At 32.9% G+C, this 25,246-nt stretch overlaps 2 protein-coding genes across 11 annotated transcripts in view; both read left to right on the top strand.

The window, feature by feature from the left end:
• CNKSR2 (connector enhancer of kinase suppressor of Ras 2) overlaps positions 1-25,246 on the top strand; it is a 315,200-nt gene that overhangs the window by 74,240 nt on the left and 215,714 nt on the right. For all 10 annotated transcript variants that reach the window (XM_031959496.1, XM_031959493.1, XM_031959498.1 and 7 more), the window contains exons 3-4: positions 11,397-11,599; positions 22,642-22,729. In XM_031959496.1, the coding sequence (XP_031815356.1) occupies positions 11,397-11,599; positions 22,642-22,729 (291 nt within the window). The remainder of the gene's footprint in view (positions 1-11,396; positions 11,600-22,641; positions 22,730-25,246) is intronic.
• Positions 3,924-5,872, top strand: LOC100923675 (methyltransferase-like protein 22). The gene is given in 2 exon segments (XM_031959504.1): positions 3,924-5,325; positions 5,327-5,872. Coding segments are annotated over 2 exon segments (831 nt in total). The 5' UTR covers positions 3,924-4,891; the 3' UTR covers positions 5,724-5,872.

The following is a 25,246-nucleotide window of genomic DNA, read 5'->3' as shown; positions in this document are numbered from 1 at the left end:
AAATTGGCTAGAATGACAGGGAAAGATAATGCAGAATGTTGGAGGGGATGTGGGAAAACTGGGATACTGATACATTGTTGGTGGAATTGTGAATACATCCAGCCATTCTGGAAAGCAATTTGGAACTATGCTCAAAAAGTTATCAAACTGTGCATATCCTTTGATCCAGCAGTGTTACTACTGGGCTTATATCCCGAAGAGATTTTAAAGAAGGGAAAGGGACCTGTATGTACAAGAATGTTTGTGGCAGCTCTCTTTGTAGTGGCCAGAAACTGAATGGATGCCCATCAACTGGAAAATGGCTGAATAAATTGTGGGATATGGATATTATGGAATATTATTGTTCTGTAAGAAATGACCAGCAGTATGATTTCAGAACGACCTGGAGAGACTTACATGAACTTATGCTGAGTGAAATGAGCGGGACCAGGAGCTCATTATATACCTCAACAACAATACTATATGATGATCAATTCTGATGGGTGTGGCCCTCTTCAGTGATGAGATCAACCAAATCAGTTCCAATAGAGCAGTAATGAATTGAACCAGTTACACCCAGTGAAAGAACTCTGGGAGATGACTATGAACCACTACATAGAATTCCCATTCCCTCCATTTTTCTCCACCTGCATTTTTGATTTCCTTCACAGGCTAATTGTATACTATTTCAAAGTCCAATTCTTTTTGTACTGCAAAATAACTGTATGGACATGTATACATGTATTGTATTTAACTTATGTTTTAACATGTTTAACATGTATTGTTCAACCTGCCATCTGGGGGAGGGGGGGAGGGGAAGGAAGGGGAAAATTAGAACAAAGGGCTTTGTAATTGTCAATGCTGAAAAATTACCCATGCATATATCTTGGAAATAAAAAGCTATTAAAAAAAAAAAAGACTACCTAATTCAAGAAGGCCCCTTTTTGTCACAAATCCACTCAGTTATCCATGAGTAAAGTTTATTCTTATTGCTTCAGGACTCAGAATATAAATTCATCATTGAAACTGACCTCCATCAGATAGATTTTACATATTAGATTATTCAAGAAGATAAAACTGGGATAGGAAAAGGTAAAGGATAAAGAAATTCTATCCTTTCCTAGCTAAGAAAAATAGTCTAACCTATCATTTGTCTTCAGGGCTACATAGTTCAGGTTAGATTTGCCAGAGGAAATAAAGTTATTTTGAGGTTAACTCAGAAGAAATAAAATAATTACTTACTGGATGAGTTGTGTTGGTATTGATCTACATATAAGGAAGTGAGCTATGAGAATTTTTGAGGCAGAAATAGTTTTTAAATATATAAAAAAGTGAGGTCCTTCGTTTTGATGAAAGTTGTTTTATCTTTTCCATGAAAATGTAAGCTCCTTGAGGGCAGGAATTGTTTTGTTTTTGTCTTTCTTTGACTAAAGCTGAGAGACAACATCCCATAGTGTATATATTATCTTTAGTTTAGGAAGTACATATCTTATTTATGTAAGTGAGTTGCTATAGAATTTAGTCTATTTAGACTATAAGTTGTGGGGAAGGTACTAACTTGAATTGCTGGAGGGAGGTTCCTCACTTGAATATGTTTCTAAAGAAATTGAACTCTAAATTTTTGGAAAGTCTTCAAGAGTTATTTCACATAGCAGAGAAAGCACTAGACTATATCTCCAGTGCCCAGCAGAGTGCTTGATACTTAATAATGTGACCGATACTTAATAAATACTAAATAAAATTCTGTGATTTGGAAAAGTCTTCCAAAATCCACCTGGTATTTTCATTCAACATTGAAGGTCATTGGGTTAAGATTATTAGAGCACTTTAGATGAGCATTTTATAGATAAAATGTTCAAATATAGTCAAGGGAAATTAAGATTTGAAATGTAAAAGAAATCTGAAAATAAAAAAGAAGGACATTTTGTTCCTTCTTTTAAATAGACTGTCTCCTTTGTAGGAATACCATATAAGTGGCGAGGTTAAAATGAAGGAAGTTTGTACTTTTAAGTCATATTTAGTTTCAGACTTATCTCAGAGTATCATCCTTCTATGAGATGATTCTTTATAGTTATCTTATTTCTATAGTTAATGTTCAGAGCATTTCTGCTAGTGTGTCTAGGAATTATTGTATAAAACACCAATTATGAAAAATTATGCCAAATTATCCAAAAAGTGTGCACCTAAAAAGTGTTAAAATGCAATTCTATTGTTCTAAAGCTGTTATTCCTTGTTTTGTATATAAAGGTGTTGCAAAGTTGGGAAATGGAGAGTGAGTAGAGCTTCCACCAGATATAATACTTTTACAGGTTTATAAGATCATGTATTTAGGGCTGGAAAGAATTTAATAGGAAACAGACTAAGAAAAGTTAAGCAGATTAAGATCCACTCAGAGAGGTTAAGCAAAGATGAAAGCTTTCCAGGTAACAAGTCACAGAATTGGGATTGGAACCTATATATAACTATAGATATATCGTTTTAACTATCATTCCAGCTCTCTGAACTAGATTGGGTCAGCTGACAGAGGAAGCCATTGATCATACTGGCATTTCTTCCAGGATATTTAGGAATGCTAGATATCAGAAAGGATCAGTCAACAAGCATTGGTAAAGTACCTACTGTGTTCTGGGCATTAAAATATAAAAACATAGAGAATATATGTTTATAAATATATAATAAAATATATACACAATGTAAATAGTTATATAAAATGTAAATGTATAACAGCATTCATAAGTATATAAATATAATATCCTATAAAACAAAATATAAATATATAAATATAACTATAAAAACAAAAGTGAAATACCCTATAACCTTGAGGACTTTATGCTATGAGCAGTTTAATGATAAGTAATAAGGAGTCCTTACTTGTTGGGAGAAAGCATAGTAATGAACTGATTTTTAAATTTTTTATTAAAATGTATTGTTATATTTTATATTATGCTTATATTTATATTTCTATATTTAAATATGCAAGCATAAATATAAAATATACAAATATATTAGCTGTAATACAAAATATATATTTATGGTTTTTTATATAAAATTTATTATTTAAAATTAATATAGTCCATGAAGGACAAGATTCTTTTGGGATTGCATTTGGGTTTAGGTCTCTTCCCCTTGTGTCATCACTGTTTTATGTGTGTGCAGGGAATGTGTGTGTGTACATAAGACAGGAAGGTTGTTCATAGATTTCTGTGTCATCTTGGCTGTGCCTTGTGTTTCTGCTGAGACCACACAGAGCACAAAACACTCAATGGAGAGCAAGAGATAGAATAAAACCATGAAGTCAATTCAGCAAATGTTAGCAGTACCAGCGAGCATCGTATCATGGTTCTCATTCCTATGGCACCAGTGGTACTGAGTATTCATAAATTAAACTTATGTAACACTTTATAATAGGACTATTTTGGTGCTGCTTCATTTTAACCTTCTTTCCCATTTTCCAGGGTATTTTCTTACATTCAATTGTACATTGCATGTAAATTTTCTTTTTTTGCATTGTGGTGAATGATAAACTAATCACTATAGTACCAAAGAGAACATTTCTTTGGGAAAATGAAGTTGAATCATATTTGAGAATTGAAATATTAGCAATTTTTTGCATTTCATAGCCTAGAAAGGAGGATTTGTTGCCTTCTTCTCAGCTGAGAGCTTCATGTTATGGTTACTTCTTTACTGATTTTGACCTGAAGCTAATTCAAATAGGGAATCCATTTTATGTTTTGCATAGAAAATATGAGACCCAATGGTGGAAAAAGATATATGAGTTGAAATTTAGGATTATGAGCTTTGGAGCTAGAAGGCACTTTTCAGCTCATCTAGGCTAAACCCATCATTTTGTAGATGTGATAGACAATTGTAGAGTAAAGGATTTGCCCAAGATCCCATTTCTTTTTTCATCATAATGAATTCCTTTCTTTTGAGATTATGTGTTAAAACCTTTTTTCTTTAATATTTGCTATTTTATGTTTCCAATAAATTGAACATTGTTAAAATTTAAGGGAAAAATGATATGTGACTTTTTAAATGATCCAAATGCTTTTCTAAAAAAGTACTCTATATCTACCTCTGCCTTTTACTATATTAATAAAAATTACAAATATTTTATTAAAATAAAAAGACTTTGGTATAAAGTGGTGGTCTCTGGAGTATGATTTTTCAGCGCATTTAAAAGATGAAGATAACCAAGACAACAAAGGATCTAAATATCAGATAATATGGTTCAAGAAACACAATATATTTAGCCTGTGAGTGAGCAGACGTGATGAAGAGATTTCTAACTTCATAAAGCTCAATATACAAGTTGTTAACAATTTGTTTGCTGTTGCCCCCAAAGGCAGAATTTATGGGTGGGAATTATTATTAGGCAAGAATTAGAGTAACAGGAATTGGCTTCCTTTAATTATTTAGTTATTTATTGTTTCTGTTGTTCAATTGTTTACCACTGTTCATGACCCCCCTTTTGTTGGCAAAGATACCAGAATGGTTTGCCCTTTCCACACAACCAGTGACTATCTGAGGTGGAATTTGAATTCAAGTACACCTGATTCCATGCCTGACACTATCCACTGAGTTGCCTACCTAACCCATTGTTTTTAGTTTCTAGACAATAAATCAAAGATTAGATGAGCTGTCAGGAACAATGACATAACAACATTGCTTGGGGTCACTAATGTTCCTTCCGACATCAACTTATGGATTTTGTGACAAAATGGAATTTGGTCAGTCTGCCTAGCTCAGTCCCTTGAGAGCTTTATAAGAAATTGATTGAAACATGGCGGCGGGGGAGCTAGCAGCTGAGGCTTTCCCCATATGGTGAGCTTGAGAGCTAGCGGGTCCACTCGGACTCAGCCTCGCCCCAGCAGCTGAATGCTCCTATACAGATTAATAACAACACTGCATGATGGTGGACCCAGAAGAGGAGGAAACTATGGAAGAAATTACATTTAAAAGTGATACTGTGCTGTCTGATGTACATATAAACACCCCAAACAAAAGGCACCTCATGATGCGCCTGAATGCTGTTGGCTAACCTGAGCACACCATGGCCACCCCTCTTGAAGATGTTGGTAAACAGGTATGGCGAGGAGCTTTCCTTCTAGCTGACTACATCCTGTTCCAATGTGACCTATTCAAAAGTTGCACTGTGCTTGAGCTTGGGGCAGGAACTGGGATTGCCAGCATCATCACAGCAACGGTTGCTAAGACTGTTTACTGCACAGATGTGGGTGAAGATCTCCTGGCTATGTGTGAACAGAATGTTGCCCTAAACAGGAAACTAACTGCAACAGCAGGAGGTGCATTTAAAGTTAAAGAACTGAATTGGCTGAAAGATGATGTGCACTGATCCTCAAGTTCCATTCAGTTTGTCTGAAGAAGAAATTTCTGACTTATATGCTCATACTACTATCATAATGGCAGCTGATATTTTTTATGATGATGATCTCACAGATGCTTTATTTAAAACACTCTACAGAATTACTCACAATTTGAAAAATGCTTGTACAATCTACTTATCAATAGAGAAAAGACTAAACTTCACACTTAGACATTTGGACATTACATGTGAAGCTTACAATCATTTTCGATTTTCCCTAAATGATCTAGAGAAACTCAGAGATGGCAAAATGAAGTTTATCGTAGAGCCAATTGAAACTACTTTCCCCCAGTTCCTTGTTTATGAACGTATAGAGCAGTTGGAACTCTGGAAGATTGTTGCTGCACCAATAAGTTGATCTCTCATGTGAACAAGGCTGAAGATATTCCCCTAAGTCAGTTTATTGCAGTTCTTCCTAAACTGTATTTTTAATGAAATCAAAAGCTACAAAACTATTTGCTTTAGTTTATATAATTAAAAATGATTAATGTGCCTGATACAATAAAAAAAAAAGAAACTGATTGATCCTCTGATATATATTTTGTAATTCTGATGGATTTTTGTACCTAGTTGGAATTTACAGAAATAGGTGATAACATTTCATGGGTTTTCAATTCTGCGAAGTATCAATTTTAAACTTTTACTTATTATAGTTGAAATTTTCATTCTCATGCACTGAATATATTTTATGGATAAAAGAATAGCTGTTTAACTGGACTCTTTCAGGTTTGATAGATATGTGAACTCATCAAAATGTATATATCTTCCAGTAATGCAAATCTTTACCTGCCCATCCTGTGAAATCTCCATCAGGAGGATGTGCCTTCTCCTAGGCTTCTTTGATCAATTGATTGCTTGGACTATATCTCCCTCTTTATTTTAGACATTGATGCTGCTTCTCCTTTACTACCAGACTTGTTATACTTGATTTAAGGACAACTTAAATTATTCAAGTCATAGAAACCATAGGCTAGTAGAGTGAGAAGAAATCTGAAAAAAAATCTAGTTCATTCCACTGAGGAATGGATCATCCTTTACACAAAATATTCAGAAAGAAGTCATCCAGCTTTGACCTGAATCTTTCCAGTGACAGAAAACTCCCCACCTGATTAAACATCCAGCCTGCTTTTAAGGAGCTCTGTTGAACAGTTCAGCTAAAAAAAACTCTGCCATCCTATAATTTTCACCAGTTAATCTTGTCTTTCCTCAGATATAAAGCAGAAAAATTATAGTCCATCTTCCTTTTTTTAACTCTTTAAATATCTGAAAATAGGGGCTGCTGAGTGGTAAAGTAGATATAGAACATTAGCTATGATACACGGACCTCTAATTGTCCTTCACATGCAATATTCTTTCTTCCATCTTCATTTATTTATCTTGGCTGTCCCCCATGTCTGAACTGTCCACCTTCCTTACCACCTCATTAGAATCCCAGGTTCCTCTAAGTCAAATGCCACCATCCATAAAATGCCTTTCCAGATTATCCCAGCTGTTGTTGCTTTCTCCTCTGTGATTCCCTCCCATTTACTCTGTGTATATATATTCTTTCTATCTAGTTATTTGCATATTTACTCTACCATCATCCCAATTAAAAATTTAAGTTGCTTGAAGACAAGTATATATATATATATATATATATATGTATATATATATATATATATACATATATATATATATATGTTTGTTTTTTGCTATTTCTTTATATGCTTACTAGTTAGCAATAGTGATTGATTCATTGCTCTTTAAATTATTGGTAATTCTAGGGGTTTTTTTTTTTTGTTTGTTTGTTTGTTTTTGATGTCCTGGTGTTTTGTGATTGGCAGTCAGCCAGCATCAGAAAAAATACAGAAATTAGCGAGTAGAGATGTGAAGTCCGGACTAGCTCCCTGGAGGCTTCAGGATCAGCCAGAGCCAGGATAAGCAAAAGTCCTTGGTCGTTGGGGGAGATGGACAAAACTGCCAGGAGTTTTGCCAAAGATCCCTCTTTGATTCTAGAGTCCAGAATCTTCACACTTTTCACCTCTCTATACTACGGCCAAGCTCGCCTCTCTCTTTGGAAAAATGTAAAGACCAGTGAAATTTTGTTGATTTTATCAAGCTTAGACAATCTTTCCTCAATATCTATTCTATTTTGTCTTTCCAAGAAATATGTATTAATAGATTAATTTGGCAGTGTGCCTGTCCAATTATTCACAACTGCTTGGGCAACATAAGGTTTTTGTACAATAATTAGTAAGCATCTATTAAGGCTTGCTATGTGCCAGGCACTGTACTAAGCACTGGAGATAAAAGAAAGGCAAAAGAGAGTTCCTGCCCCTGAGGAGCTCACAGTCTAATGAGGGAGACAACATTCAAACAACTTTATATAAACAACTTATATTTGGGATATGTTTAAATTTAGTTTGATTTTTCTAACTGGGGTGGTGAGATCAGTTTCACTTTGCTATGGATTTCACTGAGGAGATTTTTAGAGTGTTCTAAGATTTATTAAAGTTGGCATCTATAAATATGAGCATTTGGAGTCATTTGCCATCATTTGGAAACACTTTTTTGTTTGTAAAGAACATCTTAAGAGCATTTTAATACTTAGGTTAATGGATGAATTATAATGGTAATAAACAACTGAAGATTTAAAATCCTCAGGACAAGAAACTTGTCTGTTCTCTATTTATTAACCCTAGCACTCATGTTTCTAGAAATCCTAGAACTTCCCTCTAACACATCCCATAGTTCATTTGTTTCAAATATTTTTTAGATTATGCATTCCTATCAGTAAAATTTTTTATATATATCTCTAATTTATGTGGGTTTTATTATTAATACATTTTAAAAGTTTTCAGCCATACTAATAATTATGCATGTCATAAAACATAAAAAAAGAAAATTTTAAAAAGGTTGTTTAGAAGGTGACATAATATTTAATCCTAAAGTTAATGGGGCTTTGGAGTTAACTAAATTGAACATGGTCAAACCTGTGCTTTACCAAAGTCATTTTGATCACTATTTGGAAGAAAAATTGGAGAGGAGTGATACTTGAGACAGAGAAGCTGATTAGAAGATTACTGTAATAGAGTTAATAAAGTCCTGAATTGTAAAAGTAGCTGTTTGAGTAAAGAAAAGGGAATGTAGAGGTTTAAAAAAAAAGATAAGATTTTGTCATTAATTGTCTATGTGACTTGAGGTAAAGTGAAATGTCATGGAAGAAATCAAGGTTGTAGAAGTGGGTAGGTGGAAGGATGTTAGAATGCTCAACAGAAATAGGAAGTTTAGAAGTTTAGAAGAAAGATAATGAATTCTTTTCTTAACATGTTGACTGAAATGCCTGTGAGATATTTTTTTATGTTTTGTGTTTAATAGGTATTTGGTAATGAGGTATTGTAGTTTAGGAGAGAGATGAGGGCAGGACATAGAGACTTGTGAATTATAACTAGCATTTTTATAGTTCTTTAAGATTTTCAAAGTCTTTTTGCAAAAAAAAAAAAATTGAAAATATTTCTCATTTTATTCTTGCAATCCTGAAAGGCATGTACTATTATTATCTGTTTTACACATGTGGAAACTAAGGCAAATGGAAGCTAAATGATTTGCCCAGGGTTAATAAGTAATAAGTATCTAAGGAGAGAGGTGTTCTTGAACTCAGGTCTACTTGACCACACCCTGTTCCATTTGGCTACCTTACCAGATAATTAAATCCAGGTAACTGATAAAATCATCAGATAAAGGGGGTATAAAGAAGAGCATGGAACAGATCCTTGGGTAATTCATGCAATTAGGAAGAGGAGTATGATTGATAATTCATCAAAAAGACTAATAAAAGAGTAGTCAAAAAGATGATAGGGGAATTAACAACTAATGCCACAAAATCTTGTAAGACATGAAAAATGGGGAGAAATTTCCAGGATGAAAGAGTAGTCAGCAATGTTAAATGCTGTAGGAAGGTTGAGAAAGATGAACATTGATTATTTGTTAATTAAAATATCACTGGTAACTTTACAGAGAACAGTTAATTGGTTGTGTGAATAGTGAAAAGTGAAAAGTGGCAAAGAACTTTAGAACTTAGGAAAATGGAATGATCATATCCTTGAGAAAAAGAGGGAACTTTGGATTTTGAGAGAAAGATAATGTAATCCTAACTCATCTATGTTTGCTCATCCTATGCTTTTCGCTCTTTTCTACTGAAAAACTAAATGTGTGTGTGTGTGTGTGTGTGTGTGTGTGTGTGTGTGTTTGGAGATAGTTTTATAAAACTACCACAATACCTGAGCACAGATCCTTCCTGTGAAAGGCTGTCAGCTACAACCAGGAGTTTATGAATCTAGAGAAGGAATACTTTTAATGAGGGAAGATATCAGTTTTTCCTGGATCTTTGGCTCACTTTAGGTTATAGTTATATGTGACCCATACCTGGAGCAGCCATAAGGGAAAAGAGGTTGTAGTGGCTAGAATGAGGGTGCATTTGAAGAGATGTTATAGTTCCTAAAGACATGAATGGCTATGGACAAGAATAAGAAAGTGTGACTCATTTTCTATCCCTTCATTGATTGATTACACATCCCTTGGAGTCTGGCCACGTATCCCTCTTTTGAAACTACTGGTAAAAAGAGTTAAGAGTCATAGAGTCACATGGATCAAGAGTAAAGCTGCCTTTGTAAGCAAGTTGTATTGCTCATTTGGCTTAGGAGAGTCATGAACAGAAGTACTTTATGCTAACACAATCTGACCTCCCCCTTCCCACATACACTGTGGCCATATAGAACCTTCTACTTTCCATAGTATCTCCTTTCTAAGATGTGCTTAGAACTATCTTACATCAGTTAATTCTTCCATGCTACTCATTCCTAAATTCCAAGGCAATTGTAGCACACAATAAATTAGTAATAGTTTCATTTTTTCTACCATATCCTTGTGTGCTGTTCCATAATTGTCCACTGTTGATAAAATGGACTATTTGTTACGGAAGATGAATTGGTGTGAGCAAACATAACAGACTCACGTCTTGTAAGGTCAGTCTTGGCAATTCCTATGAAATGGTATGGCTTCAATCCCAAATATATTTGACCTAAGTGGATAGCCACAATCAAAGGTCTACATTCAAAGTATTCTTCAGACCTCATCTCTCCCCACAACCACTGTAATATAAACTTATTGTAAGAGTAATCATCTTCTAAACCTTTTATTCTGTAACTCTTTCCAGTGTACTGGGTTCTTACTACCATGACTCTCTGCCCTCTAGAGATCTCCTGGACTTTTGAACAGTAAAATTGTGATGAAACGTTATCTAAATGTTTTCCTTTGCTATCTCAAAGCCGAAAGTATATCTATATTAAATGCCTGAAGTTATTTAACACCTGGTTGGAAAGAAAAGGATAAAGTTTGTGAGCTCTCTAGATGTCTTTCAATCTTTTTTTTCTTTATTGAATTTTTACCTTGGAATGGCATGTGTGTAGGTAGAAAGATTCATTTATTGATAGGTTAGATAGATAAATAGTTAGATAGATAAATGTCTTCTGCAGTCAATTAAATGTCAGTGTTTGCTGAGAGGGTGCAACTACAAAATTTTACTGTGTTATGGTAAATGAAATACCATGTTGATGACAAGGTCATGAGATGTACAAGCCTTCAGTAGTAAGTGACCATTGCTGTTGCAGTTTTCAGCTCCATTCTTCCCAAGGACTCCCTGACATATCTGGTAGTCTTAGCCTACTCTATCATTAAAGTCATCCAGAATTATAAAATTGATCTCTTTTGGCACATTGATGATGAGGATCTTTAATTCTTCATAAAATTTTCTTTGACTATTAGGATTCATCAAGGTGGGAGCATAGACAAATGGTAGCATGACATTTCCCTGCAAATGGCAGTCACATTGTCATGAGCCTGTTCAGTCTTTTGATAGGTATGTAAAATAGATATTACAGAGATAGATAGATAGACATAAACTTTTGCTAAGAAAACCAGTGTTATGTTATAGAAATATTTGTGTAGGATAAGTTCAGATGATGATCTTTCATTTCCTTTTTTTAAAATTCAGAACTATGGCCTGGAAACTGAAAACCTCAAAACCCTTTCTCACAAGTTAAATGCATCTGCCAAAAATCTGCAGAATTTTATAATTGGAAGGAGGAGGAGTGGCCACTACGATGGGAGGACTAGCCGGAAATTGCCCAATGACTTCCTGACTTCAGTTGTGGATCTGATTGGAGCAGCTAAAAGTCTGCTAGCATGGTTGGACAGGTAACATTTATCACATATTGTATAGTACAAACACATATGCAGATATATGACAACTTGTTTACATTTGTAATAGAACTTTATTAATTTGAGGGAGAAAATATAATTGAAGTTAAGCAACATATACTTAATTTTATTGTGTTGACATATTTGCTCTTAAATGATTTTAGTTGAAATGTAACATTTCATCAAAAAGAAAGTTGCTAAAAAGTCTCATTAGCATAAATGGTTATGCAATAGAATAGTGAATGTCTAATTCACTTTCATATTAATGTAATTGCATTTTCTGAAATCAGGATTCAAGATATGTGAAAGGATGCCTTTTTTGCAATTTCTCTTTAAAAATACATATCCTTTCCTTGAAACTGACCTAAAAAATCCTAGACCTATAACTACTACAAATACAAGTTGTCATGAAATAGCTATGTCTGTCAGTCATTTGATTAAAAACATGTATTAATTGACTGTGATGGTCTAGGTATTGTGCTAAGTGCTAGTGAACCAAAGAAAAAAATGAGACAATCCTTTCTGTCCAAAATCTTTCTGCTATAAGGATATCACATTTTTTAAGATAAGTAAATGTAAGATATACAAAATAAATACAGTGATTTAGGGAGGGATACTTGCAACTCAGAAAATCAGGAAAGGCTTCTTGAGGCTTGAGCAGATCATGAGGAAAGATAAGAGTTCAAGGAAGTGGATGTAGTGTAAGAGAGCAATTTAAGACATAGGGGCAATCTAATTAAAGATGTGGAGATGAAAGATGGAGTACCATGTATGGGGAACATCAAATAGATCAGAATAGTTTTAGTAAAGTGACAGTGGGAATAATGTGTAATCATCAAATCAAAATCATCAAGCATTTATTAAATATTTATTATGTGACAGGCACTGGGCTAAGTGCTGTGAATGTAAAGAAAAGTAAAAAAAAAATGCAGCTTGGAAATATTGAATAGAGCTAGATTGTAGATAAATGCTAAATAGAAGTTTATAATTTAGACAACTAGTAGTGGAGAATTGATAAGGCTTCTTCAGATAGGAATATCTCACTCTTTATAAATAGTAATTCGGTAGTTTTGTGGAGGATAGATTGTAGATGGAGGAGACTGGAAAAAGAAAATAGATTAAATCAAGTGATAAGCATTTATTAAGTGCCTACTACATACCAGGCACAAGGGATAAAAAGACAAAATGAAATAATTCCTGTCCACAAGGATCTGAAATTCAAGTGGAAGATAATGTAGATGTATATGTATCTATATACACATATACATGTATGTGCACATAAACATATGCATATGTATATATTTACATAAATATATGTTTATATACATGTATATGCATTAATAGAATAAATCCAAAATAAAATAAAATAGTGAAGTGAAAAGAATTCCTGACATTTCTAAAAAAGAAGAGGGGCTACAGAGGAATGGTTTGAGAAGTGATCAAAAAAAGTTTGAAATGGGAAGAGAATGATTCAGCCTTACTGATGGATACTATCTAGAGCAGAGATATACTGTATAACAAGAAAAAAAAATAACTTGTAATGGAAATAATTTGTTAGAATTAGTTGTTCATCTGGGAGATGACTAAAAACCATTACATTGAATTCCCAATCTCTATATTTATGCCCACCTGCATTTTTGATTTCCTTCACAAGCTAATTGTACAATAGTTCAGAGTCTGATTCTTTTTGTACAGCAAAATAACGTTTTGGTCATGTATACTTATTATGTATCTAATTTATATTTTAATGTACTTAACATCTACTGGTCATCCTGCCATCTGGGGGAGGGGGTGGGGGGTAAGAGGTGAAAAATTGGAACAAGAGGTTTGGCAATTGTTAATGCTGTAAAGTTACCCATGCATATATCTTGTAAATAAAAGGCTATTAAATTTAAAAAAAAAAAAAAAGAATTAGTTGTTCAGAGAGACCATTACTTTTGAAAGAGTGTTATGCTTCCTTGAATAGGAGGACTCTGTCCCAAGGGAAGAGGACAGTTCTCCTGGAGATATCCATCATCCAGAATGGTGGAAAGATATGCACATATAAAGGAAATTTCTTGGAAAATGGACAAGAAAATGATCATGGAAAGGGCACTGAAAATGAACCATGCAATCAAGGATATAGTGAAGTTTTACTGCCATGGAGTAATCCATGATCATTATTTTCCTCTCTATCTCTTAATGGAATTGATACTTCTAAGAGTGATATAAATCAGGAAAAAATGTGGAAAAAGAAAGATATATAATACAATAACAAAGAAATTTAGAAGGAAACTCAAAATAGGTAATTTAGCAGCTTTAATTCTATGAGAATCACTAAGATTAAAAGAAAGAATAAATATAAGGAACATAAATCAAAGACTAGAAGTTTAGAAGTGAAAGAAATGGAAGAGAATTAATGAAGATAAAGTAAAGAAATCCTTTATAGAAAAAAATGAATAATATGAAAAAACTAACAAAAAAACTGGGAGAAGGATTTTAATTAGCTGCTTAACAGAGAGAGAAGTGTTGGATTACCAGAAAAAAAAGAAGGAAAATAATTACTAAATTATGTAAAACTCCAAAACAAGAGGGGAAAATGATAAATGGAAGGAGGTGCTCGATAATGACAGACAAATAGAGAAAGTTTCCTTAAAGTAGATTAACCAAAAGAATAAACAGTAGAGGAACCAAATATATAGAGAGATATGGATATAGATATAGATATATGCCATTTCAGAAAATATATCTACATATACATGTTTGTGACTATATATATATATATATATATTTGTTTATATGTATATATTAAATATAGACAACTGAAACACAATGTAAGCAATAAATACAATGTAAACCTAACTTGCCTACCTTTATATAGTATGGGTTAAATAATTCAGTAAAACAAAAGAGGATGGATTGGATAAGGAAGCAAAACTTCTTAATCTGCTGCCTGCAAGAAACACACCTAAAAATCAAAGACATACACAAAGTAAAAATTGGGACTGGAAAGCAAAAATTGCTATGTGTCAGGTGAAACCAAAGCAAGAGTTGTAATCATCAAGGTAAAAAAAAAAAAAAGAAAATTTCACAGTATAATAGAAACAAACTAGAAAATTATATTATGCTCTATTTAACCATGACAACATAATATCCATATTAAACTTAGATGCTCCAAACATCTTTAACATATAAATTAATAAAGAAAAAAATGAAACAAATTAGAAGAATATATAGATAGTAACTCAATAAAAGCAGGAGACTTCAGTGTTCCTCTCTCAGTTTTGGACAAATCTAACAGATAAACTAAAGTGTAAATGTAGAATTGAACAATTTGATGGAGAGACTAGAACCTAAAAATTTATGCCATCTTCTAAACAGGACTGCTAAAGAATATGCAAATTTCTCAGTATTGACAAAAGAAAGTAAAAAAATGAAAGGGGCAGTGTTATAGAAAAGATAATAAATTTCTTTTTTAGATGTAATGAGTTTGAGATGTCTCTGGGATAGAAGAATAGATTTCATTAGTAAACAGTGGATAGACTACTTGATCCATCATCAGGAAGATCTCAGTTCAAATACAGCCTCAGAAATTCACTAATCATATGACCTTGGGCAAGCCCTTTAGCTTTTGACAGATTCTGTTTCCTTATGTGAAACAATAACATAATAATAGCACTTATGTTCCAGAGTATTGAGTAGATAAAATATTTGTAAAACATTTTGCAAAACTTAAAGCACTATATAAATACTGACATTGTTATTATAGTTAGAAAAATAATAGGTTGCTAAGTTAATTCATTTTACACTTGAAGAAACAAAATTCAAAAGATTACATTGTCCAAGGTCATATAGTATATGATAAGGCTAGAATTAAACTCAGATCTCCTGATTCTGGTTCTCTCAGCAGGAAATTTGATGTGTGAGAGCAGAGCTTGGAAAAGATATGTGGTCTAGATATATAAAGATTTGGGAATCATCCATGGTGAAATGACAACTGGATCCACAGGAAATGACCTCACCAAGAAACAGAGAGGGGGACAGGGTAGAAGGCTAAGCCTGAGCATGCTACACCCATGCAATTAAATCATAACATGGATCATGAACTTACAAAGAAGACTAAAAGGGATAGTGCTAAAAGAATCACAATATGAATATTGTGAAATCCCATTGAGGAGAGAGTACAACATGTTGAAGACTGATAAGGTCTAAGATAAAGGCCATTTGATTTGGCAATGAAGAAATCATTGGTGACTTTGGAAAAAGTAGTTTAAGTCCAAAGACTGGAATGAAGTCAAATTGCAAGAGATGAGTAGTGAATAGGAAGTGAGAAAACGGCAATGATTTCAAGAAGCTTTTTCTAGAAATGTGGCTGAAAAGGAGAGGATAGATATAACATGGGAGTTTAGGAGGATAGGAGAATCAAGTAAGTTTTATGTACCTTTGTGGAGAGCAAGGAAAGAGACCTTGGTTAAGGAGAGATTGGAAATTAGGTAAAGAGATGAATGAAGGAGCAAACTTCTGGAAGAGAAGGAAGAGAACTGAAACAAAGGCACAAGCAATAGGGTTTACATTTGAAAGAAGAGCCATGTCATTCTTATATGTTGGAGAAAAAATAAATGAGCTTTATTTATATGAAAGTTTTCTACCAATGAAGGACAGGTCCTATTGTTATCTCCTTTCCTCCCTCCTACCTTTTTTTCCCTCACATTTCCTTTCAAACTTTGAGTCATCCTGTCTCTCTACATGTAACGTAAAACTATGAACAGAATTGAAAATTAATCCTTTAAATGTTTACAGAATAATATGTATTAGATTGTAGAGAAATGTTATTTAAACCAAAACTGTCTATTTAAATAAAATAATTATATCTTTTATTCTAGAAACCTAATTCATTACCTTTCTGAAACCAGCCAGTAGTTCTATAACTAAGGAAAGTATTTTCTCCTTTTCTTTGAAACACTGAACTGAATGAAATATTTCTTTAGAAGTCTTTCCTAGAGGAAAAGGCCTGGAAGTTGAATCACAGTTACTTTGGAATTTATTGTCAGCCTGTGTCCAATTCTATTTTTAACCACACCCTGCTGTTCTTCACACCTCATCTTTCTCTTTTAAAAAAATTTTATGAATCTGCCCTGTCAATCTATACATGAACATTTTAGACCTTTTTATATAATGGCCCCATACCAGTCCCAATTTTTAAAAAAGTCTAAAATTATATTGGGTTATCAATGGTCTTTCATAGTTTTTTTTGAATTATCAGACATTGAATTTTATTCCTTTGAAATTGTTCACCAGGGAAACTGTTGTAGTTTTCTCCTTTTGCATGGCAAGAATTTGAAGGACAAAAATAATTTCCAAAAGTATGATTTATCTGCCAACTACAACAAATACCCCTAGGTTTAAAATACTTTTTGTTGCTAGGTCTTACCTCCTTAGTAATACTGCTTAGCAATTCTATCCTGGTACCTGTAATTTCTTCTACAAAAGAACAGCCACTAATGTTAATTGCTGTGCTTCCATATGATCCAGTAAAGTCTAGATTATTCTAGCCCAAGTGGTAGTTGAGAAATTGGCTAACATTTTCAGTTTATCACCCTTGATAGAGAGAAATGAAAAATAAAACAACTTTGAAATGTTATTTTACACATATCAAATTGTTTAAAATGATTGAAGGGTAAAACAACCCTTGCTTGCGTGGTTAGTGGGGATGTGGAAAAATTGGTACACTAAATAATTGTTGGTAGAATTGTGTACTGATCCAAACATTTTGACGGACAATCTAGAAGTATGCCTAAAGAATTATTCAATTTTCTATACTCTTTAAATCTTAATACCACTACTCAATCTATTTATAAAGATGATTAGGAGAAAAGGAAAAGAACCTATATACTCTAAAATATTTATAGCAGTTCTCTTTGTGTTGAGAAAGTATTGGAAATTGCAAGAGTGACCAGCAATTGAGGAGTGATTGAATAAGTTGTAGTATATGATTGTGAATACTACTGGAATAAGAATGTTATTGTGCTATAAGAAATGTTAAGCTCGGTGATCTTAGAAAAAACATGAAGAGACTTGCACAAAATAATGAAGAATAAAATGAACAGAAGTGTGAAAATATTGTATACATTAATAGCAATACTGTTTTAAGAACAACCTAGAGGAACTAAATCATTTTAGCCATTATATATGCCACAATTAACTACAAAGGATATATGAAGGAAGACATCATCTATAACCAGAGAAAGAATTACTAAATAGATGTATAGAATGATTTTAAATACACACGCGCACACACACACACACACACACACATACATATACATATAAATACACATACATATATTTGTCTCTAATGGTAGCCATGTCTGGGATGGGGGGGAGGGGAAAGAAACATGACAAATATATATTTAAAGAATTAGCAAGCTGCACATAATAAATTTGTACTTTCATGCGAAATTATCTTTATTGCACTGTTTTGGAAATACTTGTTTTATTCCATGAATTCAAAATTAAGTAAATAAAATATTTTTAAAAGATGTTTCAGTGTAAAGTAGTGGGAAGAGATGTGCAAATGCAAATGGTTGCAGACTAAGGTGTTGATTTGGAAATAGAGGCAAGTATTAAAATACTTATTAAATACTTATTAAAATCTTCTTCTGGGGAGATTTTTGACTATGGTAGAGATAGGATGATCACTCTTGAGGAAATACTAATGTGGAAAGAAATGGGTCTTGGGGGATGGAGGAAGAATAGGAAACCTTTTCATGTTCATAATCAGATAAGAAGGAGCTAATGGAGAAACAAGATATTGTTGTACATTAAAGATTTAAAAGACAAAAGGGAAGATTAATGAAGCAATATCTAAGCAGAGAAGATGGGAAGGAAAGGGATAAAGCACACAAAGCCTGAAATCAGATAATTTAAAGGGATTTCTGAAGTCATCTGCAAAGATACCCTATAAAACAGGGGTTTTAAATCTGAAAACCATAGAGTATAAGAAATCTGTGAATCCACTTGTCTAGCTTTTCTTTTAGAGACCTAGAATAATAAGTTGAATGCTATTCAGATTATAGTGGAGAAAGTAGCATTAGAGTATTCTTGAGGCAGCAGATGGGTATTACAGAGTGTTGTTTAGGGAACTTTGAGAGCAGAGACAAAATAAAGTTTATGGAAGCAGTACCATTGCATAGTTCTGGAACTCTGTAACTCTGTACATGTGTATGGGATGTGTTTGATGGGTGAATAAGCTCAGATTTTTCATAGATGAATTTGTTTAAGACCTCTTTATCCTCCTAGTATTGTAGATAAGATAGCTAGGGAAATGGAAATATTTATAGTGGCAGGTCCAAGGGGGTGGGGAAGGCTATGCATATTCATTAGCAGTTTTCCCCCTAAGTTTTTTGTATCCATAAATAGCTGAGCAATCATGCCAGATGCACAAATCAAAACAAAAGGGGATACTGAATTTTGTATTGGGTTGCATCCTTTGAAATCACATTTCTAATGCTGGAAGGTGTATTGTCAGTCACTTCTCTGGAGCTAAATTTTCTGTCCTCATAGTTGAAAGGTAGAAAGTGATCTAATAACTGAGGCATCTTTATACAACTTTTAATGCCCCACTAAACTTATAGTCATTTCCATTATTCTTTTCCTCTGAGTCATTCATAGGTATAACCATTAGTTAAAGACAAAGACATGACATCAATTTCTGTCTTTGCACCATTCTGATTTTTGGAAAAAGCTCAAGTTTTAGATTCAATATAAAAATTTTATCTTGACCTTCAGAATCCTTAATTACATTGGAAATATGCTTCATCAACTAGAAAAGTGTTATCCAATAGGAAATAATACATATTATATATATATATATATATCCCCCTTTTCACTCAAAGTTTAATTCTTAGAGTGAAATTTATGCTTTTGAAATGAAAATGAGTCAATAGAGCAGCAGAAAACTACAGAATTAAGTATGCTAGAAGCATTGTACATCAAATGGAGTTTCCTTTTTGTACATTCTGAAGATCAAATGATACTATTAGAAATATTTAAGAGGAAATTCATATTGTACTTAATCTTATCATTTTAATGAAGTTTTTCAATTTTATAGACTGCAACTTTTTTAAAGCTAAAATTCAAATACTTCTTGATCAGAATAGTTCCAGTTTTTAAAGTACCATTTTTTTATCGTTCTGTTCAGCAAAAATGGGCTCATGGTTGTTTTGTCTGTTTTTGCTTAAAAGAATACGTCTATGTATTCAGATTTCTTAATTTATTTTATGTAACTAAATCCATAGATCACTCTGTGTGGAGGGGAGGCGGGGGACAGCGGAGGGTATGTGTATAGTGAATAGAGTGTTGGACTTTAAATCAGGAAGACTACTCTGCCTGAGTTCCAATCCATTCTCAGACACTTATTAGTTGTGTGATCCTGGGTAAGTCATCACCCTGTTTGCCTCAGTTTCCTTATTTGTCAAATGAGCTAGAGAAGGAAATGGCAAAACATTCCAGTATCTTCTCCTTGAACAACCCAAAAGGGCTCACCATCAGACATATATAAGCCTCAGAGGATTGAGTAAAATATGAAATGATTTTAATGAAGTTACAAACTGAAGAATTTAAATTAGAAAATTTTATCTAATATTTACTTTATATGTTAGTGAAATTATTTAAAGGATTATTGTGAGATATAGTACTTCCTTCTCTGAAGGGCAAAGTCAAAAATCTCACCTTTATGATTTTTTAAAAATGGATTTTTGATACATCTTGTTCTCACACTATAATCATCTCCATTTATATACAATACCTCTAAATAAGCCATCTTATTTAATAGACAAAAAACAGTTAAGCAAAACCAATTGTCAGAGTGACCATGTCTGACCTTGTATATAAGATTCAACATTAGTTCCACTTTTCCACCAAAAGAAAACAGATATGTTTTGTCATGAATTTTCTCAAACCAAGACTCATTTCATTTAATCAGTCTGATTTCATTTTAGTTTTCTTTTCGATAACATTATTAGAATCATTATATATATATATACTATAATGGTTGAAAAGGAAAAGTAACTACTAACTGAAAATTATGAATGTTGCAAATCATTATTTTATTGTTCTCAAAATTAATGTTGTTTTTTTTTAATTTTCAAAATTTTTCTCATTACCTCATCCTGAGAAAGAAAAAGGAAAATTCTTGCAACAAATAAGAATAGTGATGCAAAATTAATTCCCTCAAAGGCCATATCCAAAAAATATGGGTCTCATTTTGTATATCAGTCTATCATCATCAGTCTTCTGGAATTATAACTGATCATTATTCTGGTTGGAATTACTATGTCTTTCAGATTTGTTATATCAATGATCATATTATGTTGTATATCATTCCAACTGTTCATCTCACTCTGTCATTTTATATGTCTTTCCAGGTTACTCTAAAACAATCCCTTGTCATTTTTTACAGTACAACAGTATTCCATAATGTGTTAAACTATTCCCTAATTCATAGGTAACATTTTAGTTTCCAATTATTTGTTACTCAAACAGTTACATTTTTGAGGTATATATTTCTGGACATGACTAATACAGGAATTAGTTTGGCATCTCTATACTTATTTTTTGCAAGAGTTTTATTTTGTTTTTCTTAAGGGAAGAAAGAAAAAAAAGAAATGCTTGAAAATCGAAAAAAAAATAAATTTGAAAAGATGAAGTTAATTGAACTGAGTTAGAACAATGACTGGGCATTTATAATTCCAAAGTTTTACCCATAAGATTTTTTTCCCTTTTTAAAAATCTTCTTGTATGTTTGGATGTATAGTGATTTTGCTGAGTTTAAGGGTATGCATACAGTTGAGTAACTTTGGGGATGTAATAATCAAAGGTATCCTGTTAGGACCTAAAATTTCTAAAGCTTAGTTACTCTTTCTTGACTTCTAATCCATTCCTACCACCAAGAAGTTAACATTTCTGTTTAAAATTGGCCTCTCCAAACATTAGATTACATGGAAGGATAGAGCATATAGCCCATGGTCAAATAAAACGTAGGTTAAAACAAGATTGTGGAAGTTTTAAAACAGAAAAAAAAGAGTTTCAATTTTATCCCAAAAGCAATAATGAAATAACTGGAGCTTATAACGTTCAGATATACACTGAGGGAAATTAGAATGGTATCTGTGTAGAGAATGGACTGGAATGGAGACGTGATTGAATGGCAAGTTAGGAGATTTTTACAATAGTAGTGGGTCAAATCAGATCAACAAGAATTTGTTAAGCATCTATTATGTGACAGGTACTGATAAACACTGAAGACATAAAGAAAAGAAAAATTAAAAATGATAATTTCTGTCAATGACTTTGATCTGGTAGGGAAAATAGGCAGAATGTATTAGAGATACCAGAGGAAAGGCCTTAAGAATAAAAAATAATAATAATAATTCCAAAAATTCCTGAAGGTTGAGATAAGAAGAGAAAAAGTTCCACACATGAGTGAATGTTGAAAATGCAAGGAAAAACTACGAGATGGAGTATCTTGTACAAGAAACAGCAAAGAGGTCTCTCAGTAAACCCTAGAATTTGTTAAGGGCAATGAGATGTAAGAACATTGGAAAATGGAAAGTGCTCAGATTATGAAGGACTTGAACAGCCAAACCTATTTGATTTTGAAGGCAATAGGGAACCACTGTAGTTTGGAATAAGGAAGTTATACGTTCAGATTTACACTTTAGGAAGTTCAGTTTATCAGCTGAGTGGAGAATGGACTGGATTGGTAGAAAACTTGAGGAAGACCAGTCAGCAGACTACTCTGACAATCCATGTATGAGTTACTTGGCACACAGCTAATAACTATCTGTTTGAAGTTGGTTTTTTAAATTATTATTTAAAAATCTATTTTACCAAGCTTAAAGAAAAGATGCTTATAGATTTATAGAATTTATATTCTGCGTCAAGAGTCTAAATAGTATCTTTAACATAAGTGATACACCCTGGCTATACAGTATTGAGTATATTTTAGAGTTGTTCAAGAACTATTTCTGCCCAAACCAATTTTCTTTTTCTTTTTATAGGTCTCCTTTTGCTGCTGTGACTGACTACTCACTCACCAGGAATAGTGTCATCCAGCTCTGCCTGGAGCTAACAACAATTGTCCAGCAGGTATAAGCCCATAATTCATTTCTTATTTGTTAGCTATGTTCTAGTCATTCATAATGGGATTAGATTTTTATAACAAGATTAACCATAAACTAATTTTTAAATTATTCACTTGTAGAGGAGGTCTGTGGTGCTTATTATTATGAATTAGCAGAAACTAAGCAAATACTTTTTGGAAAGGGATGTGCACAGCCCTATATAAAGGGAACTTAATAATTTCTGAAGTACTAGAAGAGCCTTCATAGGACCATAGATTTTGAACTGGAAGGAACTCTAGAGACAACTGAGAGCAATCTCTTGATTTTCCTTAAATAAGGAAAGTTAGGCACACAACTAAAGTTAGGCTGTTTTTCCAGACTCAAAGATCTTCACTCTATCCATTGGGTCATCACTTCCTTATGATAACATTATCTAGACATGGTTTTTCTATTTTTCTGAGTCCAAAGACAGAATGCTGGGGTTTGATGAACCTTAACAATCTCTATCTCCCTCTCTCCCTCCCTGCTTCCCTCCCTCTCTCTTTGTTTCTCTGTCTCTGTCTCTCTCTACTTCTCTCTCCTCCCTCCCTTCCTCTCCCTCTGTCTCTGTCTCTGTCTCTGTCTCTGTCTCTCTCTCTGTCTCTCTCTCTCTCTCTCTCTCTCTCTCTCTCTCCAGCTCTCTTTCTCTTCATCTTTCTATTTCTTCTTCATCTTCTTTTCCCTTCTCTAATTTATTGAAATATATTTCAAAATATTTCAAAAAAGCAAAATACATGAACTTCTGCTTTGGAACCCTATTCTGGATATTTGTTTGAATTTTGAGGGCCTTAAGAGAGCACTTGTGCTGTTTCCCAGAATTTTCTCCCTTTTTTGCTATGTGACCAGTTCGTCAGTTCTATATTTCTTCATGTAGAAATCAAAATGTCAGTCACTACTTTAATTCCTCAGAAACTAAGATATTCTGAAATGCACCAATGAGTAGCACCAAGAGATAATTTGTATTGAAAATATTTTTGCATTATGGAGCACTTTAGTGTTATTAAAAAGCAATTTCACAAATGCAAACCACCTGGCTTTCTTACTTGTATTCAGTTCTAGTGCCACCGTATTTTCTACCTCCAGTACCTCTTCCAAATACATGCCCTATACCACTACTTCCAAACCAACTACATGTCATAATATGGACAGTACTTATTTTCCATTCATTTATTGACAAACAAAACTACAGATATACAAAAATAACATTATATATGTGTGAATGCCTATATACATTTGTGCACACAAATTACACAAATGCACAAAAGAATGGGTTTTTTTTTTACTTTTTTTTACTCTTTCATTATAAAATAAAAAAACTAACTTTCCCCACAAAATGCTCATAAATGGTAGATGAACTAGGAAGTAGTAATAAGTTCAAACTTATGTGAATAGGACTAACTAGAGAGCTTTAAATTTCTTAATCCCCCCCCCAAACTACACTATAAATGAGTTACTTCTTATGAAAGTTTTTTAGGTGTAAAAACAAATGAATGCATACAAACACACATAATCCTGAGCAATGAATGATTTTCTAGTTTTTTAAGTGATTATAAGCTCATTTTTCTGAACACCGACTAACCTTTTCCATCCCCTTTCCTTCCATGTTACTTTCCTCTTGCTAGAGAAAGTAACAGAGGAAGAGGTTTAAATGGGTAACTAAAATTATAGATTACTGATAGATTTAATTTATCATGTTTAATTAATTACTTCCCTCCATATACTTTTGGTGTTTTATTGTCAAGAATTCTCACAAAAATTAATTGTCATATTTTATTTTTTAAAATTCCCATTTCTTTTTTGCTGGACTTCTAAAGATTTTCTTGGCATTGTCTTCCAAAATAGCATATTTTTGATTTGGTTGTCATTATGGGAGCAAATTTTTTCACTTTTGTTTAGTAAAATGTATACATTAATTATTAGTCTTGTGGCAAGAGATGTCAATAGAATCTTTCCATTGAGTCAGGGAATACTTCAAGGAAAATGGAAGCATTTTCTAAGAATAGGTTGCCTTTCCTGATGCCAATAGCAAAAGCTACTCATCTCACTTCATTGGAATATTCAATCAAGTATTTGCTACTTACTATATGACAGATATTAGGCTGAACATATGAAAAAGTGAGATAGTTCCTGACCTCGTGGAGCCTGAGTTTTACCAGGAGAATACAATATAGTTTATTTATATATAGATATATATAATAATCACAAATAACAATACTATTTCTGCCTCTAAAATATTAATAGGCATAGAAACTAGATTTTTTTATTTCATTACTTCAGGAAGCTCTAATATAAGGAGGCTTCTTTTACCAATATAAGTCAGCACATTCTCTGAAATTTATAATTTTAGAATTGTCTAGAGCATGCTTTTTAAACTTTTTCTACTTGCAGGCTTTTTGCTGAGAAATTTTTACATGATTCTGAGTATATAAGTATATAAAATATGTATACAAAGCACACATTTTCTGGTAATAAATTATAATTTTACATGCCCACATTCAGTTAT

This window comes from Sarcophilus harrisii, chromosome 3 (genome assembly GCF_902635505.1).
Source record: "Sarcophilus harrisii chromosome 3, mSarHar1.11, whole genome shotgun sequence".
Classification (NCBI taxonomy): domain Eukaryota; kingdom Metazoa; phylum Chordata; class Mammalia; order Dasyuromorphia; family Dasyuridae; genus Sarcophilus; species Sarcophilus harrisii.
The sequence above is the reverse complement of the archived record's forward strand: the minus strand, read 5'-3'. Positions and strand labels throughout refer to the sequence as shown.